The following is a 21,980-nucleotide window of genomic DNA, read 5'->3' on the forward strand; positions in this document are numbered from 1 at the left end:
TGTAGACAACTGCGCACCCTCGACTGCAAGGCAGAGATCTTTTCCCCCGTCACAAAGATCCTCTGCTGTCCGGAGTCCAATAAGGCTCCGAGGTGCAGAATCCGCTGAGACGGGATCAGTGTGGACTTCTGCCAGTTTATCAACCAGCCGTGCCGTTGCAGTACCGCAATGGTCAGGTCCAAGTGGCGCAGAAGGAGCTCTGGAGATCCTGCCACCAAGAGAAGGTCGTCCAAGTATGGTAACATGCGGACTCCCTGCAGCCGCAGGAAAGCCGCCATGACCGCCATCACCTTGGTGAAAACACGCGGTGCTGTCGCCAGGCCAAAAGGCAATGCCCAGAACTGAAAGTGGTCGTTGCGGATTGCAAACCTGAGGAACTGTTGATGGCGCAAAAGAATAGGGACATGCAGGTAAGCGTCCTGTATGTCCAACGACACCATATAGTCCCAAGGTTCCAGCGCCAGAATGATGGACCGCAGGGTCTCCATCCGAAACTTCGGTACCCGCAAAGACTTGTTGAGAGCTTTGAGGTTGAGTATCGGACGATACGACCCATTGGGTTTCTGCACCAAAAAGAGATTGGAATAGAAACCCTGGCCCTTCTGGGAGAATGGAACAGGCACTATAACTCCAGCCTGGAGCATAGTGTGCAAAACTTTCCGCAGTTCCAAGGCTTTGTTCCGGTCTGATGGTAGACCCGTGGTGAAGAATCGAGATGGGTGTCTGTGCCGGAAGGAGAGGGCGTACCCGTGAGAAACCACCTCGAGAACCCAAGAGTCCGTCGTGGTGACCGACCAACACTGGGCGAACTGCCTCAGATGGCCTCCCACTTTGGGATCCCCCAAAGGGAGGCCCAGACCGTCAGGCCGCAGGCTTGTCATCTGGCTTAGGAGCCGGACGCCTGGTACTCCAGGCCTGCTTCCGGGGCTTGGCCGATATTTTGGGGCCAGCCTGTCGGGGAAAAGATTGTGCTTTAGGCCTACCCTGGGCCCTGTAAGGCCGAAAGGACGACGTACCTGAGCTGGACGGAACTGCAGCAGACGGGAGACATGCTGATTTGGCTGCCACCAGCGTGGCCACAATTTTGTCCAGATCTGGACCAAATAGGACTTCTCCGTTAAAGGGCAAGGCTTCCAGGCCCTTTTTGGAATCAGCGTCCGCCTTCCAAGATCGCAACCATAACGTGCGACGAGCCGCCACAGCAGCCGAAGAAATCCGTGAGGTCAGGGTACTGATATGCAAAGACGCTTCATTAATATAAGTGGCCGAATCCCTGAGATTGCCTATCAACTCGGTCTGTTCAGCCGAACAGTCAGAATCGAAGGACGCCTCTAACGTATCTGCCCAGCGCTCCATAGCTCTGGCAACCCAACAAATGGCCATAGCCGGCCTAGCTGCCCCCTCCGCAAGGGAATAAATGGACTTTAGGCAGATTTCCACCTTACAGTCCGTGGCATCCTTTAAGGAAGACATGGAGGGCATGGGCAACGTGGCACTTCGAACCAGGCATGTTACATGGGAATCCACCTGTGGCGGAGATTCCCACTTGGCAAAATAATTGTCCGCAAAAAGATACACCACTGCTAAACGCCTTTGAGGCTGATACCGTTTGCCTGGCTGTTTCCACGCTTCCTCTAGGTGGTCCACTAATTGCCCCGAAAGAGGAAACACTGTGGCATCTCCCTTAACATCCTTGAAAAAGGCGTATTTGGATTTTGATACCGGAGGCTCCTCATCCTCAATAACTAAAGCAGTACAGACTGCACGAATAAGGCCAGGTATATAAACCTTAGACTTAGCGTCCGACTCTTTAGGACGGGGAGGTTCCTGGTCAGAAAGATCCAGAATCTCCCCATCATCGGACGTTCCGTCGTCATCCTCATAAGGAGCAGACAGAGACGCCACCGGCCGCTTGTGATGCCGCATCACAGACTCCCCTTGCAACACTTCTGACAAATTCTGTACAGAGCTTGTTAACAAATTAATCCACGCAGGCTCATGAGAGACCTGAGGAGGGGAAATAGGGAAACTGTGGGGTACCATCAATTGTCTCGGGAAACCCTGCATGGGTGACGACACCACTGACTGCGGGGACAATCCCATCTGAGTGAAGGCAGGCTGCGGAGCTAACTGGCCCATGAGGGTTGTAAGCGCTTTGGCGAAACAAGCCCAGGGCGGCTCCTGTACTGGAGCCGTGACCGCAATCGGCCGCGTCAATGAATAACACACACGACACTTCCCTCCGCGCTACCATCCCCCTCCGCTATAGGTACCTTGCATGTAGTACATAAAAGCTGGAGAGGAAAGTCACTTTCAGACATAATGGTAAGTATGTGACCCCTCTCACTGATACTCGTTAGTATAGTGTGAGACCACCCTGCAAGCACCGGACTGCAAGAGCTTTAGCAGAAAGATCAGGGACAGTGAAATGCTGACAGAAGAAAAAGAAAGTACAGGCAGCAGACACAGGCAGCATAGGTCACATACAATGCAAAGAAATAAATTCCTGCACTATCAGCGCTGATCCTCAACTACGCAGACAGAGCCTGGTAGGACACAGCGTTGCATACACAGACCTTAATCCAACGGAGGAGAGGTATGCAGGGAGACCCAGACTGCGATGCCACCGTTCATCAGCGTCCAGCAGCGCTCACCATGCTTCTTCCAAAGATGGCCACCGTGGAGCAGAGAGGAGGCCGGCCTGGGGGAGGAGCGCTGACACAGGACCAGTCAGCTAGAGCAGAGAGGGCTGTGTGCAGCGGGGGAGGCGCCAGCTGTGAGACAGGGAAGGCGCGCTCCCCTGGCATGCATTTAACCCCTGGGATGCCGCAGCGCTACCGCTCTGCCGCGGTCCGCTGTCCCAGGGGGGTAGTGGAAGCGCAGGTTAGTACCTGGCTCCATGCTGCAGCCAGTCCCCAGGGAGCCCCCTGCCTGGGGACTTAGGACCATGTTCAGCAGGGTCCCACCGCGGGACCCTGCTACTTACCTTGTAGTCCCCCTTGGATCCGGCCATGGTCCCAAACATCTGGGGTCACCGCTAGCTGTGACCCCAGATGCTTACCAGCATCCCCGGATCGGTACCGGCGTTCTGGTACCGGCAGGGGTGTATCGAAGACAGCATGGATGTCAGGACTGACTGTCCATGCTGTACTTCCAGATGTGCAGCCACAGCTGCAAAGACGAAAACTTCAGGGGCTCTTCATGGCCCCCCCTCTAACAGGTGCATCCGACTCCGGCCGGGCACCAAACTAAACTGAGATGCCTTGGCTCGGGGGCGGGGTATAGGAGGGGGACCCTAGTGCATCCTGGGAGGCTGATAGCTTTAACTTTATGGTGCCCGATGCCTGACGTCATCACCTATACCCCAAGGTATCCTGTGGATACCCTATGGACCCTGAAGTAGAAAAAAATCATTTTTCATTTTAACTGTGCTGCCCATGCTGTGTGATATTCTCATTATTGCATGTTGTAATGCTTGTTCTCAATGTTTTGATTAAAATTATATCACATGCTGTTATTTAGAAGGACGCCCGTCTTGTTTAAAATTGCAGCATAAGTTATTACCACTAGATGATAATGTGTTTAATGTAAATATGAATTCATTTGGTGGGAATGTTCTCTAAAAAGTAATATTTGAAATGTTTGAAGCTGATTAAACATATGAACTGCTATAATCTATATATTTGTATTTAGGTTGTGGTACTTCCATGTAACTTGTGAGCCCTGCTGAAATATATGCAAAATATGCCATAAACTTCATTGTATCCTGCCTTCCCACTTGTTGCTTGTAATTCTAAGCATGATTTACATTATCTGGGAAAGGCTGTAACTGTTTTCAAGCACTAGCTAGGATTTCAAGCACTTGCTGTGAATTTATAAACTGATTGCGTCTATTAAATATTGTAACAACAATGACTTTCTTATACAAAAGTTCCTGAATTATCGTGATTTTTTGGGGTAAAGCAGAATCTCTGAAATGTACACATTTGTTATTCAGTAAAATGTCCCAGCCTCAAAGTTTGTTATCTTCACTCACTACAGTCAGTTTGTACACCAATTAGGAATTAGAAGCTATATATATATATCCATTTTCTATACTTTCACGATCATGCAGATTTTTCCTTCATTAACCTGTTGATATAAACTATGTATTGTCTGATGTTCTCGCTTCTTGTGCAGACTGTCCCTGGTGAGTAATATCCATAGACATGCCAACAAATATAATCACAAATTCAATACTTATTAGGTGGCAACTACTTGTTAATGGTGTAACCCAAGTAGCTATAAAACTGCCATATATACTGTAGCATAACCTTCATAATGTACGGATAGCTCTGGGCTCAAGATATGAGAGAGAGCATGCATTCCTCTTGGTCCTAGCTGTGTCTTCACTAATTTCCAGAACTAGGAGAAAGTCTACTCTCGTTGTTATTGAATGCCTTGAAGACATAGCTAGGATGAAGGACGATGCAAGCTTTTCATTCACTCACTATAATATGCCTGACTCACATTTCATAATGTATAAAAATTCAAGTACTATATGCAGGGAGTAAAGGGTTCAGTCTGTAGAAAAAAATAATAAAAGAAAACATATCTTCTACATCTCCACCTTCTAATTATGGTTCTCAAGGTGAGAGCAAATAGGACCCAAGCTGCCAGTGCCTTATCCAGTGCATTCAAGTACTAGCAACATACAGAATGACACAGGACAGCACACAATGGCAATAAAGAATATGACAAAGTGCCTCAAGTTGTAGCAAAGCTATGAAGTCTACAGACCTCAAAGATTTAGATTTACTGTAAATATTGATATCATCAGTTAGTACATTGGGACTCCAGGGTAGACAGTTGTTTTCCTGATTTGTGATGTCAATAAACCACATAGTAAACACACAAATTAGCTGGTCAAGAATATCTGATGACAAAGTTTAAAGATCCAGTTACCATACAAGTAAAGATTCCACTCAGGCTGCTCATAGGAAATGTAAAGGTCCTGGATGGTCTATCTATATATTAATAGCAGAAGGACGACTTTTATGAGTGACATATTTCTATAATGCCATTGTCTGAGCAGGGCTCATCATATATCAAATTAAAGGTTTTGGGGCCTGATTCAGCAGTGCACGAAGACGCAATCGGATCAAGGATGGGAAGATTCTAGGTAAGTGTGCATTAATCCCACTGCACTACAATTAAATTAGTTATGTGAGATGCTAAAATTATTTATTTAATACATTGGGGTACTGTAATGAAGGCACTATAATTTATCTAGTTACCTAGTCATTAAATGGGTGCACAATTAGAAATGTATTTAGTAATGGGGAGAAAATGCTCCACAAGTTACACTTACTGCTGGTTGTGGTAAGTGAAGAGGAATGAGGCATGGGTGAGGATCCCTAGTGCTTTCAGCGCTAGGCTGTCTTTCCGTGAGGGGAGGTTGGATGTGTTGTTTGTGGGCTCAACTTAACCCCATGGTTGTCACAAAGCCTCAGTCTCTTCAGCATGTTGTTGAATTGAGCCCACAAACTCAATAAGTAAAACTACAAAAGGACAAGCCCAAGCTGCATGTTTCCCCGTTATAGCAAAAATAAATGAGATTCAGACAACTAAAGAACAAAGTAGTATATTATTATAAAATAACAATTAATGAGCGCTGTTGTGTGTTGTTATTCCAAAGCTGCTGTTTAAAAAGGAGATAGTCAGTCTCCTTAGTACAATAATAGAATGATAGAAAAAAACAGCGCTAGCAATCCAAAGTTGTATTAAGATAAATTCAAACAAATTTACTTGATAAAACAATAATACATAAAAAAAAACAATAACTCACATTAAAAATTAATTACTCAATGATAAAACTGCTGTAATGGAGTCCAGTGCAGGTATACTTCAAAGTATACTTTCAAAGTGAAATAGCTGGTAGACAGCAGCGAAACGCGTCGGTTGATTGGACCTTGGCACCAGATATTTTTAATAGGAGAAGCTTCTCTATGTGAACAATACTCCTGTCCATTATTTGGGATTACCAGCATATGAGTTTCAGGACTGTAGTTTAGGATTCTGTATATCTGCACTGGACTTCATTACAGCATTGGACCACCGCTAATTAAGGATTCCATTCAACTATTCCACTGCCATATATACTGTAGTATAACCTGCATTTAACTAGAAGCCTGGTGATGTGATATACCCAATCAGTTGCGATGATTAAGCATCTGCCATTTTGGCACACGTTTACTCAAAGAATGTGTATACCAGTGAACAGGAGTGTAGCATCAGGGAATCATGAACAGTTGGCTACCAGTTTTATTTTCTTAGGCTCACGGGGTTGCTTGTAATGAAACTTTTTAATTAGAAGAGGGACATGAACTTTAGATGCCTTTACCCAATAACATTCTTCAGACCATGTCCCAGAATGTCACTGACCTACGTTTGTTTTAGTAGAAAAATAAAGACGACTTTGGGTATCTACAGAGAGTAAATTAAATGCAGAAGGAAATGGTAGTAGCTTGCTTCATTTATAAGACCCAACTAACAGTGGAGTGAACTTCACAGGTGAAACTTTTAAATATCATTTTTGGTAGCAACGAGACAATCTTCAGGTTTTAGGCGGGAAGTAATATTTTTTTGACAAGCTGACCAAGAGGTTAGCAATGGAAATTAGGTTTGTGACATACTGTAGCATTAATATAACAATATATATAGTTTTAGTTTTGTTCACCAACATCTTCGGATATCTCAATGTTTTCAAAAGCATACACAAAACTTCATCTTTCATGGACAAACATCATTTTTCATGGACTTTTGTCCTCATCTCTTTCTGAGACCCGATTTTTGGTGGGAAAAATTTGAATTTGGCTCGAAAATCCGAACTAATCCAAGCCTGCACATCCCTACTTTAAACCACCTTACATTATTGTTATATTATTATTATTATTATTATTATTATTATTATTTTTATATATTCCTTTATTTATACGGCATCACAAGGGGTGCTACACAGCACTTTACACAGTGCTGTAACAGAAACAGTAAAGGCCTAACAAGATATGAAGTGCATAAGTCTTAGTATTCAAAACAATGCAGAGCATAGGAGGATACAAGCCATATAAACATTACTGAAAATACAGTAATCATACCCACAAAGGCAGCAGAGGCAGAACCCTAAGGGTCAGTGCCGCTTTCAGTAAGGAAGTATAAGTGAAATGGTGTGAGTGGGATGAACAAGTGGTGTAAGTGGTATAAATAAGAAATTGGGGAAGAAGGCCATACTCTTGAAAGTTTACAACCTATTAGGGATTAGCAGACAGACATGAGTCATTCAGAGGGGTTAGTAAGTGTGCAAGGAACACAAAGAGTTAGTTAGGGTGAGAGCTGGTAGGCTTTAGTAAATAAATGGGTTTTGAGAGACGGTGTGAAGTTTTGGAGAGAGGTGACCAGTCTGATAGGGAAAGGGAGAGGATTGTAGTGGTGAACAGGTAATCATCTGTACCTCTTATGGAGGTAGGAGGTTTGCCTTCAGCCAACTCTAAATGAGGGTTATATATTATAAATCTGCTTGTGTCTGTGTTGGAGTGTAGTGTATATTTATGCAGACTGTCTTGCTTGGTTACATTAATAGGAGGTAAGCCTGTATATATTTATAGTTCAGCAGCCCTGCCTAGGTTCCCAGTCTGACTCTAACTTGGAGGGTCAATGTTCTCTTACCAGTGTCACCCTCTGAGTTTAAAAATAAAGCTTTTGAATGTAGCATATCAACAGTACAGTGGCTGGTACGATGGTGATTTTACACCACAACTCTATATTGATGCAAAAATCACCATTCTACACTCTTCACTCTAGCCTTGTTTTATATAACTGCTTATACTGCATGAAGCCTGAGGCTGCTGTTTTCTTTGTCCTGAGAAAATTACTACACAGTTAAATATTTGATTCCACATATCCAACAGACATTATGAGATGCATATCTAATATACTTTCTTCTACCCAAAGTTTTCTAGACCCTCAATCTTCATAAAAGGATAATAGACCTTCTTTTAAATATGATGCATGATTTGCAAAAGGTTACTGAAAGACCATTGCAGGAAACCCTGTATGTTTCACTCCTGTATGTTTCATGTCTCCCAGGTAGTTTTTTTATACTTGTTATGATCTGATGGAGACTTACATACAGACCTGGCATTCTTATTGGCATCTGCTCTGAGCATTTTCACCGCCACCATTGTGGGCTGACCGATACTTGTGTCCAGAATCAAATCCGTGTCTAGAAATTCCTCCACTCCCTCAGCCTCACAAAGATGAACCTATAAATAAACATCAAAGGTTCATAATATTACTCCATAAAATGTAAACCACATGATTGTTGTTTGTGAGATGTAGATATTTAACATCACTACATTACATGTCCCGCATGGGAAAGTACCGCTCACCTTTGATTTACTCGGGGTTTTTCTAACAAAGTGGCTTTTGACCAAATGATCACGTAATTGGGCGATTGTCTCCTGCTCATGTCAGCTTTCTTTTTTAAATTTGATGCAAGAGTAGTATGGGCTAGTGTTTATTTATTTATGGATCCTTGTATTTGCCTCCATTCACGTCAGTAGTTGCCTACAAACCTGTTGTCTGAATCATCATGTTTAACTACTTTTGTCTGGAATATAAGGGACTCACTAATACGGAGTCCCTTATATTCCAGACAAAAGGAACACTTATTAAATAGATCCAACATTATGATACCAACATAGCATGTAGGTGGAGATGTCTGACTGTGACACATTATGCTAGCTAGCCACATATTTAAATATTACTTTATATTTTCATACTGCTCCAATTTTATAAAACTTAGCAGGGGAGGACCTGCTGTACTACTGCATAGCAATAAGACAGCAAACGGACGCATTTCTTGACTGTTGCGATGCAATAGGATTGCGGGAGGACCTGCTGCACTATTGCATAGCAAGCGGACGCAATATACAAGCTTATGTGTGACAGTATCATGTAGTGAACAGCGAACTTGGGGAATTATGATGTGATGCTGACATGTTTATGTAACAATATACTTCCAAGGAATAGTAATTATTATTTATTTATCCAGCTAAGAGATATAAATACCTCAATGCATAGAAGGTTTCCTTCTTTTGAAATCTCTTACCTCTGTTTTCATCCTATTTAAATAGTTCAGGATCTAATTTGTTGTGATTTACATTTACATATAAGTAAAATGTCCAATTACAAGAACCATAAGATAATGATGTATCACAAGAATATAATTTACTTTTTACCAGAAAAAATAAGTGTCTTCTTGAAATATCTTAGAACCTATCTGATGCTGATTAATATGTAATAATGGACACTTGAATGTTTTGTCCATGACATTAATTGTAACAGTTTACATTCAGAAAGGGAGGATACATTGTCCAAATAATCTGGCTTCTCCTACCCTCCTCTGTGTGTTTTTCTTTCATAGGAACAAGGTTAATTCTGAGTGTAAAATGGCTATTTGCTGTGAATTGTTCAATCACTCTCCTGAATGAGTTAGGAGGAATGTATCCACATCGCAATGTATGCATATTAGGTCATTTTAATTGGACAACGATTACTAAACATGAACACATGTCAGACACTCCCCCATGTGACAGAAGGGGTGTTTTACATACTGCAGCCTATTTAAGACCAGACGTGCAAGGACACTGACCTGGCTCCCTGCTGAGAAAGCTGACAGGTGAAACGCGCGTACGGGACAGGAAGGAGGCAGTGTCAGCTGTGCACGGCTGATCTCCCACTGGAGTCAGGAAGCTCTAACCACATTACACATTTCCCGCTGACATCTAGTCAGTGGTCAGGTACATTCCTCTTCTCCATCTCTCACAGCACAGTAGCCTTTCGGGGACACGCTGCTATGTTGTAAACAACAGCATGTCCTGCCGCTTCCCAGTCTGCAGCAGAAGCATTCTTTACTTTTTTCCTCTGCACTAGAACACTAAATTGTACTCTCATTGTGTTAAATCAAGTTGCAGAAAAGCAGATGCAGCGCGGTGTTAGTGGTGCTGTGATTTTCCACATACCTTATCCATGGTGGATGATACAAAATGATCACATTGTGTTTAATGAATATTTAAAGTGCAGAAATCACAATTTCAATGTAAAATACAGTACAGTGCAATTAATAAAAGTTAAGTTTTAATATTTTCATATAAGAGTGCCCCCGCAAAGGAGTCTTCTTTGTTATCCTGCTGCACAGGGTAATTAAAAGGTGAACGTATTTGAGTATTTCTTACTCCTGGGGTGCACCACCAAATTCATTCATAGTAGGAATATATACCCATTTATTGTGTTTATCTTTCCTGTGCGGAATTTCCTTCTTTTTCTACAAGAATCCATAAAACAGCCAGCTTCCCTTGGTATGAAAAAGATGGTGATAGACCAGCTGGATGGAGAAATGTCACTTACACTTCATCAATGTCTTCATCTTTCTCCAGAATAAATGCGAGCCACCATTTGTTGTCATAGACAGCAGTTACATACCCTCTATGGTCTCTATGGGACTATAGTGACAGCGCTTATTGCTTAATCAGAGCAAAGGGTGCAGTGTAGCTGCTTGCCAGGTCAATCATCAAGGCTGTTTTGACTCTCCCAGCAGTGACTGAAGGTGGTGGGAGGGTTATTGGGGTCCAGCAGTTACTGGGGCACTACTGGGAAATAATTCCCATGAAACTCTGCTGAGGGGTGAGAGCATGTGCTGTGTTCTGATTGCATCACATACTCCTCTGACTTGTGGAGATCAGCAGCAGCCCCATGGGCTGTGCCTTCTCTTCTCTGCCTGGCCGGGTGACTGAGATGTCTTCTTGTGAGTACAGCGTTACTCCTAGTCTGCTGTGTCTCTCCCTCCTAGCACCCCTTCTCCAAGTTGCTGTTCTTCCCTGCTCTCACCACACATTCTCCCAGTCTGGTACTCCACTGTAATTAAACACTCTGCCTTTTCAAATGTAAAATATATGGTCCAGGGACAGGTTAGGTTTGGGTGGGCTAAAATTAGTGACCAAGGGGATTTTCTCCACTAATTAAAGCCCACCCAAACCTAACCTGTCCCTGGACCACTTGTAGTCTTGAAGTGTTTTCCACATAGAAGATCTCTCCACTTAAGTTTGCGCCCCTGCGAAAAAGTGTGAGCAGGCGCTGTCTGTAGAATCTCGTTCCCAAGCACACCTGAGGTGGAGCGTGCATTCCTCTAATGAAGCGAACTGGACAAAAATATTGTTTGTTGATTCTCAAATGTGTAGTGCCTCAATAAATACAGATTTCATCAATCACTCAAAAATGAAAGGTCTTATAGCAAGTGATCCCATCATGATCCCAAAATAAAACTTTGGGGATTTATTAACAACAGTCTGAACAATTCTTTAGAGTTTTTTTTCAAAATTAAAAAAAAATGGCTTTTTGAGAAAATCTAAATTTTGATTTAGAAAATGTAAAATTTTTCATTTTTATTGAAACATACTGCTATGTTATATATCACATGAAAGCCCATAAAAAGAGGTTTAAAATGAGACCTTGCCCAATTCTCTAGCTCAATTAGAAATTTTTTTGTTAAAAAGTTGCAGTTTTAAAGGCAAATAACTTCAAAACTAGTGTAATTATCAGTCAAAAATTTGTTGTTGTTTTTTTAGAGCCATGGCATGATTTATTATACAAAATTTAATTGAAATGAGCGAATGTAAGGTAGAATTTCTTAAGAAATTGTATTGATTTGATGCGAAATGACCTGGCTATTGTTGGCTCTCGACAGCCCTGTGCATAGAAGAATATTTTAACTGTGGAAAATGGACTATAGCTTAATTTAGCCACTACAACACATTCAGCTATAGCAAGAAAAATATCTATGTGACATTATTCCATGGCAAAAGAGTATAAACCTAAAGAGAGGTTGAGACATTAAGAGCTTTTTTCACTTCAAAACAACATATATTGAAAACAACTAAATATATTAAATGCATCAATAGCTAAATGAGCTACAGACATAAAGAGCTAATGTTAAATGTTTATTAATAAAAGTACAATACTGCGACCTAATAAGAAAAGGAGAAGATCTATAAGAACAATGTTATTGACCCTAGTTCTTCAGATAATTGGGGTGTTTTCATCAAAACAATCACTATTCTTACGCATTTTGTAAGTCACTGCTTACTCAGAAAGGCTAATGCAACTTTAATGGGCTTTTGTCTGAAATATTTTGATATAGGAAGCATTTTGACTACAATATGCGCCTTGCTACATATGATTTTCATATCATTATATGGTGTTTAGATTTGTAAATTGTCTACACAAGTCTGCAGGTAAACAGAATATACTGACCTCTCCAAACTGACCTTCCCCAAGTTTTTCTTTGAAAGTTAAATGCTTCCTTGGAAATTCTTCCACTGCTACTTCTTTACCAGAGAGGAGGTCCATTGTCATCGCTGGAACAGAGTATGTGTTACCGCCAGTCACCCCTTGCAAATTCACTATATCTGCCTCTGCGTAGTGGGGAACACCATCAGCATTAGATGGCAGAGCAAGTTTTCCAGCAGAACATCCTGAGATGTAGAGGAAAGTGTTTGTCAGCTGTTGTAATACAAAATGAAGATGCAGATATTTCTAAAATAAACTCTCTAAGTTATTATACTGTATATCTCAAATTGTTTTATTATATTAATTAAAATATGTCTGTAATGCAAGAGTTTGCATGTAACTAGCAAATTGTGTCCTATTTAAAATATTGACAGAGGATGTACAATGATCAAGGCCATTTGCAAGAACAAAAATCATCTGCGCCCCATGCTAAACATGGAATGCCACTGTAAATATTTTCCCTCTAACCTTAGATTCATTGTAAATGTCTTGTCCTGCAAAATAAGGTCTAATATTTGTACCGGGCACAGGTGTTGCCATCTTGGCATGCAGATTTTTATGCTGGCCAAAGAAATGGGTGCAATCATGCAAAAATAGGCGCATGTCACCATAATTATGCTTGCATTTCTGCACTTTTGTGTAATTACAAATATAGTTGTGATTTATGAAAGAAAGACAAAATGGCATATATATTTACACAACATATGCTGGTAATGCACCAATCAGATACAATTTACCTATTCACAAATTTCTGAAAAACAGTTTTTGACTTTGGTACATAACATTTCCAAAGTGAAAATAGCAAAATCCAGTTTGTATTCATCAGATTAGAAACAATATATTACTGTTTAGCAAACTATGGAAGGGCAATATAATATTATAGATTAAAAATGTATCTTCAAAATTATTTTATATAACATTCAAGCATAGTGTAGCAAAATAAAAATAAAAACGTGTAAAGAAAATAAAAAGCTAAGGAGCAAAAGAAGGTGTAAGGGGATGGATCTCTCTTCCCTGACACCTAATCTTGTATCATGTCTCCTGGCACCCACTCCCCTAATTTTGGCATCCTGTCTCCACCCCTGGAAAACTGTTCCCGGGCACCTTCTCCTCTCTCCCCAGGCGCCATATCCTTTGGACCACTTGCTCTATTCCCTGTTTAAGATAAAAACAGGTTAAACCCCCAAATTAAATAAAAAAAATATGGAATATTATACATTAATGCAGTGGTTACCAAACTGTGTGCCGTGGATGCCATGGGTTGGTGGTCCATTACCAAATCAAATTATTTATGATCATTGTGATGGGCAAAAACCAGTGCTGGTGGCTGCCAATCATGAAATATGTGACAAACATAAGCACAAGCCTGTCCACCAATACATAACTGACCCTAAGGGTGACAGGTAAGCACAAATTACTTAATTTAATATTCACTGAATTATTCAATAAGAAACATTTGGCCTAGGGGTGCTGTGGAAAAAAATTATGATACTCTAGGGTGCAGTGATTCAAGAAAGTTTGGGAACTACTGCATTAATGGAAATACCCAGAAAAAAGAGCACTAAATGTTCCCCAAAATATATACTGAAATATAGGAAGTGTATGCTGTTCTATTAATACCATATTTAAAAAAACCTGTATTGTAAATTACAAAATTTTACAGCAAAACATGTGAAAACAAATAACATTTCAATGATAACATTGTTATTTTGTGACAAAAAAGTGTATAAATGTAACAATAATAACTGTAAAAACAAACACAAAAATAAGTCCAGTAAAGTGTTGCATAGAAATGTCAATGAGCAAATACTGGACATGAATTATTAATAACACTATTTAGTAGCATATTTCCTATGTGATGACTATGGACTGACTGAAGTCCATTTGTTGACCCCGGATTTCTTGACCTTATTCTGATTAGTGCCTGACCTGAGAATGACCTCTTTATGTGATCTGGCCCTATGTCAGATTGTCTGACATCTGCTTTATCTCTTTTTGTATACTTGTTACATTTCTTCAGCTACCCTGCACTTGTCCTCCACTTCCTACCCTGCTCTGTTTTCAGGTGTCTTCTGTCTTCAGGTGGAGTGATTACTTTACAGTAATGCAAGGAGCACTACTGCTATCTATTTGTGCTCTCATTGGAGTCTTATGTATGTTTTAAATATCTCATGAGAGAATGGGATAGGATCAGAAATGCCTTTGCTCTTCCGTCTTATTTGTACATCCTCTATAACTGATATTAGTACTGACTTTCCAAGTATAAATATTAAACAAGCATATAAAGCCAAATGTAATAGGGTGAGAGTTTAGATAATGTGAGAGTTTAGCAGTAAATTCTCAAACTATTACATTTGTTGAGTTGTATTTTCAAAATGGGAAATCATCTGGATGAGAGTTGAAATCGTGTGAGTTTTTTTAGTCTGAAAAACATGCGAGTTTGTATGTTCTCAGACTCTATTACACTGGCCGAGTTCAAAAATGTGAGAGTGTACACTCACATTTTATAAACTCTCACCCTATTACATTTGGCCTATAAAGTTAAGCCAATTGAATTAGATGCAAGGTGTCAAGGTCCTGAACATAAAATGCTTTTGATACACAAAAGTGAGGTACAAATATTCCTAACATACAGAATACTATTCCAGCAGGTTGTATCATTGACAGACTAACACATTTATACATATGTAGTATACAATGGGATGTCATACCGGTAGATGGCATGCCGCCAGTCTGAATCCCAACGCTGAAAGTCCAATATGGGACTTAAGATAGGCATCGAAATACCAACACCTATCTTAATACCGACGCCGGAACACATACAGGCGCCAGCCAGAACCAGGTAAGTCAGTCGGCTGCCGGACACCGAAGTGAGAGGAGAGGGGCCGTGACAGGAGATGCACATGGGCCTCCTGCTCTCTAAAGACTACCCTGGATAAGGGGGACAGAAATGTAAGACAGGGAGACCGGGTGGTGAGGGGGACAGAGATGAGAGACAAAATTCATCTTTTACACTATATTGTTTTTTTTTATTTTGCAACTTCATTTTAATAATCGATAAAAAGTATAAGACTTATGTTATATTTAAAGTCCCATCAATCTCAGTCATAAGTAAGCCACAAATATAAATACAAAAACACTATAAGGCTAAAGATTTATTGTTTATTATTTTATACAAACAAGATGCATAACAGTGCATGTTTTCCAGATTTCCTCCTCTCTATAACAAATAAACAAATACATAATCTGGATAACTTTTAAATGTGATACTGATTACTATTAATAATATATATTCTTTCAAAACAATTACTATATGCTACCATATCAACAGACTATCTTATGAATTGCTTTAAATAATGTTAGAAGGCTGCAGGAACATGAAATACAGTATGTTCACTTTATTTGATAAAGATAAAGGCCCAAATTCAATTACCTGTCATAAGCCACTTTTCAGCGAAAAATGTCTTATCATGCAAATTTATACTTATCTGGCAATCCTATTAGCTGTCGCCATAGGCAAAAGCGGCAAAAAGTTTTCCCCACCACCAGAGCAGGTGATAAGTTGTGCAAAACCTCTATTTTAAAGTAAAATGTTGGGACTTTGTGCAACCTGTTGGACACCCCCCTTAATGATCAATCAAGGGGAAAAAAGTTTTAAATTAGCAAAATTTGGCAAATAATGACATGTCATTTTTGAGGTCAAAAAGAAACATGATGGAAAAATGGGTTTAAAGTAGAGATGTGCGCCGACCCCCGTGTTTTGGTTTTGGATCTGGATCTCCCCTGGTTTTGGATCTGGATTGGTTTTGCCAAAACCTCACCTCCGTGTTTTGTTTTCGTGTTTTGGTTTTGGATCTGGATTTTTTTCTTAAAAAATAAAAAAAAAGAAGAAAAACAACATAAAACGGGCTTTTTTTTTGTTCTACAGTATTAATAACCTCAATAACATTTATTTCCACTCGTTTCCAGTCAATTTTGACCACCTCACAGCTCACAATATTGATTTTTTCATCTAGTTATAGAGCCAAAAGGTTGCATCCAGCTTGCTGGCTCAAAACTGATTGATATAATTATTAATAGAGTTGAGGACTGTGCAAAGATGATGGTCGGGATTCCCTTGAGGATTGAAGAATTGATAGTTGATAGTTGGTGCAGCCCCTGGCTGTAAAATTGCTAATAAATTAATTATAAAACAATTCATTGGTGCAGCCCCGGGCTGAATAATTAATAATAATTTAAGTAAAAAACTATTCATTGGGTGCAGCCCCTGGCAGAATAATTAATAAAAAGAAATTCATTGGTGCAGCCCCTGGCTGTAAAATTGATAATAAATTAATTTAAAAACAAATCATTGGTTCCTAAACCAACCATAACATTAATTTAAAATGTTTGGCAGCAATGCCCAACCAGCACATAATGGAAAGGAAAAAAGTGCAAGATCGAATAGTCCTTGGGCCCTCCCACCCTTATGTGGTATGTTGTATACGAAATAGGACATTCACATTTTAACAAACCAATCATTTCAGCAACAAGAACTGCCAATTATTCCTGAAATGATTGATTTGTTTGGACCCCCATAAAACAACCTGCAAATGTGCATTGGACATGGAAATGAAAATGATCCCATACACAAGCTGGCTTTACATTACAAGTTGTCATCATCCTCTTCATCCCCATCAGTGTGTACATCCTCTCCTCCACACAATATTAATTTGTCCCCACTGGAATCCACCATAGGCGCCTCTGTAATTTTTTGATGTAATTGTTGGTAGATGTCTTCCTCGTGGAATTTGTAATTCATTTTAATGATCATCATCTTTTCCACATTTTTGAGGAAGTAACCTCCTACGCCGATCACTGACAAAGTTGCCAGCTGCACTGAAAACTCTTTCGGAGCACACACTGGAGAGTGGGCAACTTAAATAATGCAAAGCCAGTATGTGTATGGGCCTCCAAATTGCCTCTTTTTCCTGCCAGTACTGAATGGGACTGTCTGACATACCTATTAGGATGTTATCTCTGAAACCTTTCTGTGAATGGAGATCATATCAGTCACAGTAGGAGACATGTCACTAGTAGGCAGTTCTCTCATGCCCGACCAGATGTAATTTTTTGGTGATAGATCTGCATGACCAGCAGGCATTCTGTAAGGAAAATTGAGTTTTTTCCTGGCAGCTGCAGAAACTGAAGGAGGAGATGATGGCGTTTCACGTGCGGCTGCAGCTGACAATTTTTTTTACCAACAGCTCTTTGCATAGTTTTAGATTTTGGACTGTTGGAAAAAACTCACAAGGTAAGACTTAAACCGAGGATCCAGAATGTTCGCCAAAATATATTTTTTAGATTTCAATAGATGATGACTCTTGGATCCTAGTGAAGTGAATCAAGGGCTTGATCCACCAGTCCGACATACCTTGCGCAATCGCTCCGTTTCAGTTCCTCCTGCTGTTTTTGCAAAAGTCTGATGAGAGGAATGACCTGACTCAAGCTGGCAGTGTCTGAACTAACTTCACGTGTGGCAAGTTCAAAGGGTTTGAGAACCTTGCACAACACGGAAATTATTCTCCACTGCGCTTGAGTAAGGTGCATTCCCCTTCCACGGCCTATGTCATAGGCTGTTGTATAGCCCTGGATGGACTTTTGCTGTTCCTCCATCCGCTGAAGCATATAGAGGGTAGAATTCCACTGAGTTACTACCTCTTGCTTCAGCTGATGGCAGGGCAAATTTAACAGTACCTGCTGGTCATGCAATCTTCGACAAGCATTTGCCGAATGTCTAAAGTGTCCGGATCTTTTGCAGGCCACGGGGAGCATCTCCTGCATGCCCCTGTCGTTTTTAAAACAATGTTGCACCACCAAATTAATTGTATGAGCAAAACATGAGACATGTTGGAATTCGCCCACATGTAATGCTCTCACAATATTGGTGGCATTGTTTAAAATCACAAATCCTGAGGAGAGTCCAAGTGGGTAATCCATTTAGCAATGATTTCCCTGAGTTTTTCTAAGAGGTTCTCAGCGGTATGCCTCTTAGTGAAACTAGTTATACAAAGCGTAGCCTGCCCCTGTATCAGCTGTCTTTTGGTAGATGTTGCTGCTGCTGTTGCTGTTGTAGGCAATACACCTACCCAGTGGGCTGTCACAGTCATGTAATCCTTAGTTTGCCCTGTCCCACTTGTCCACATATCAGTGGTCAAGTGGACAGTGGGTACAATGGCATAACATTAATAAGGTTTTTTTTAATGTCCTTGTACAGACTTGGAATTGCTGTTCTAGCAAAGTGGAATCTAGAAGGGATCTGGTAGCGAGGACACAGGACCTCAATTAACTGTTGAAAACCCACTGCAGTAATGGCAGATACTGGACGCACATCTAATACCAGCATAGCTGTTATGGTGTCAGTAATCTGCTGTGCAACTGGGTGATTGCTGTCATACTTGTTTGCCCTTGCAAACAATTGTTTGACAGTTAATTGTTTTATGGAGTATACACTACAAGTAGTCTTCATCCTCGTCCCCTTCTGGGATGAAGATCCACTCACAGCAACAGCAGCAGCAACAGACATAGTCGTCAAGGATCCTTCTGAGGAATCATGGATAGGAGATGAGTCAATCATGCTTCAAATAACAACATTGAATGCAGCAGGACTACTAATGAATGAGGATGTTGATGATGCAGGTGTTGGCATTGGAGACCAAAGGTGCTTGGATCCCACAAAGAGGAAACAGGTAGGTGACACTGGACTTGTTACATTTTGAGTTTTGGAACTTGGCGACATACACTTTGATATTTGATGAATGTGCTCCAAGTGACGTAACAAGGAGGAGGTTCCTGGCTGGTTTAGGTTCCTCCCTCTACTCACTCTTGCTTGGCAATGGTTACATATGGCTTGACAACTGTTGTCCGGATTGGGCTGGAAATAATTCCACACGTGACAAGTGGATTTTTTTGTCTTTTGCCCCAGCATGACAACAATGGGTTTTGGGTTTTTCAATCCATGGGCAACAGCTGTTGCCTTACTTACACAAAGGACATCCTCGGCATCAACATCCTCATCACCAACATCTTCATCATCAACATCCTCTTCACCAACATCTTCATCATCAACAGCCTCATCATTCTTAGTGTCTTCAACTACCAAAATATCCTCCTCCATGTGCAATTCCATAGAAGCAACCTCACTGACTACATCTGCAAGATGTTGACTGCCCTTCCCCACATTTACAGAGGGCGCACGAATGTTGGAACTTGGAGGATCCTCCAGTACACTAGTACTTAGGTCTGGCTCACACATGGCAACTGCGGACACACTTGCACTCCCCTCGGGGATTTTGATTTCTCAGGGCACACAGTTGGTTTTTCCAAAGCTGTCTTATTCTTCTTAACAACTTTCAATTTTTTAATGGTACCACCACCACTACTACTACTGCAAGCAGAAGGGCTATCATAATCAGAACCAGCAGTTATCATGAATAAAGGCCTTATCCTTTCCTTGCCACTTCGTGTAGTGAATGGCATATTTCCAATTTTTGGTTTATCTAAAGGCAACTTGCCTTTCGATTTTTTTTTTCTTAACTTCAGTAAAAGTAGCTTTACCATATCCATGGCGTGACTTAAGCCCTGGGGCATGGGCCTTCATAGAGGATGAGGAAGTTGATGGCCTTGCACTGCTGGCAGCAGCTACAACATGTGGTACTTGGCCTTGCTCTCCTGTCATGTGACAGCCCTCCATATTGTCTGCAGTCTTGAAGCAGTGACACAAGCACCAATAGTGTAGCCAAGGTGCGGTTACAAAATTCACACACGTGCAGTTGTGCGCATACAGAAAAAAAATTGACAAAAATATACTCTATGTTTTATTTTTTTTGCCGGTCCAACTTGGGCCCAGAGCACCGAGTGATGATGACTGGAGTCGGGCAGCACTAGGTTGCAACTTTCATTGCTGGCTGTATCTTGTGCGGTCAAACCAAACACACACACAGAACAAAATTAGAGCAAAAAAAAATACACTATTTGTTTTATTTTTTTTGCCGGTCCACAACTTGGGCCCAGAGCACCGATTGATGATGACTGGAGTCAGGCAGCACTAGGTTGCAACTTGCGTTGCTGGCTGTTTCTTGTGCGGTTAAACCAAACACACACAGAACAAAATTAGAGCAAAAAAAAATACACTATTTGTTTTATTTTTTTTTGCAGGTAACACAACTTGGGTCCAGAGCACCGATTGATGACGACTGGAGTCGGGCAGCACTAGGTTGCAACTTGCATTGCTGGCTGTATCTTGTGCAGCTACGCCTAACACGCACACACACACAGAACAAAATTAGAGCAAAAAAATATACACTATTTGTGTTATTTATTTTTGCCGGTCCACAACTTGGGACTAGAGCAACGATTGATGATGACTGGAGTTGGGCAGCACTAGGTTGCGTTGCTGTATCTTGTGCGGCTAAGCCTAACACGCACACACATAGAAAAATAAAAAGACTATATATATTTTTTTTTTGGGGTCCAGAACTTGGGCCCAGATGGACGCAGCAGACAGCACAGCACCAGCCCAGATGGAAGATGACTGGAGTCGGGCAGCACTAGGTTGCAACTTGCATTGCTTGCTGGCTGTATCTTGTGTGGCTAAGCCTAACACGCACACAAACACAGAACAAAATTAGAGCAAAAAAACAACACACTATTTGTTTTATTTTTTTTGACGGTCCACAACTTGGGCCCCGAGCACCGAATGATGATTACTGGAGTTGGGCAGCACTAGGTTGCAACTTGCATTTCTGGCTGTACCTTGTGCGGCTAAACCTAACAAGCACACACACAGAACAAAATTAGAGCAAAAAATATACACTATTTGTTTTATTTATTTTTGCCGGTCCACAACTTGGGACCAGAGCAACGATTGATGATAACTGGAGCTGGGCAGCACTAGGTTGCGTTGCTGTATCTTGTGCGGCTAAGCCTAACACGCACACACAGAAAAAAATCAAAAGACAATATATATATATATATATATTTTTTGGGTCCAGAACTTGAGCCCAGATGGACGCAGCAGACAGCACAGCACCAGCCCAGATGGATGACGACTGGAGTCAGGCAGTACTAGGTTGTAACTTGCATTGCTGGCTGTATCTTGTACGACTAAGCCTAACACGTACACACAGAACAAAATTAGATAAAAAAAATATACACTATTTGTTTTATTTATTTTTGCCAGTCCACAACTTGAGCCCAGAGCACCGATTGATGACGACTGGAGTTGGGCAGCACTAGGTTGCAACTTGCGTTGCTGGCTGTATCTTGTGCTGCAAAGCCTAACACACACGTAGACCAAAATTACAGCAAAATAAAAATACACTATATTTTTTTGCTGGTCCACAACTTGGGCCCAGAGCAATGATGGATGATGACTGGAGTCGGGCTGCACTAGGTTGCATTGCTGTATATTGTGCGGCTAAGCCTAACACGCACACACAGAAAAAAAATAAAAAGACTATATATATATATATATATATATGTATATTTTGTTTTGGGTCCAGAACTTGGGCCCAGATGGACGCAGCAGACAGCACAGCACCAGCCCAGATGGATCA

At 41.1% G+C, this 21,980-nt stretch overlaps 1 protein-coding gene across 3 annotated transcripts in view; it reads right to left on the minus strand.

Annotated features, from left to right (window-relative positions):
- The window catches only part of DDR2 (discoidin domain receptor tyrosine kinase 2), a 268,529-nt gene that overhangs the window by 48,391 nt on the left and 198,158 nt on the right, over positions 1–21,980 (minus strand). For all 3 annotated transcript variants that reach the window (XR_015872921.1, XM_088459057.1, XM_088459058.1), the window contains 2 exons: positions 12,349–12,569; positions 8,173–8,300 (listed from right to left, as the gene is read on the minus strand). Coding sequence is in view for 2 of the 3 variants with exons in the window: in XM_088459057.1 (XP_088315183.1) it covers positions 8,173–8,300; positions 12,349–12,569 (349 nt within the window). In the remaining variant the exon portion in view is untranslated. The remainder of the gene's footprint in view (positions 1–8,172; positions 8,301–12,348; positions 12,570–21,980) is intronic.

This window comes from Taudactylus pleione, unplaced genomic scaffold (genome assembly GCF_031769625.1).
Source record: "Taudactylus pleione unplaced genomic scaffold, aTauple2 ptg000889l, whole genome shotgun sequence".
In the NCBI taxonomy this organism is placed as follows: Eukaryota; Metazoa; Chordata; class Amphibia; order Anura; family Myobatrachidae; genus Taudactylus; species Taudactylus pleione.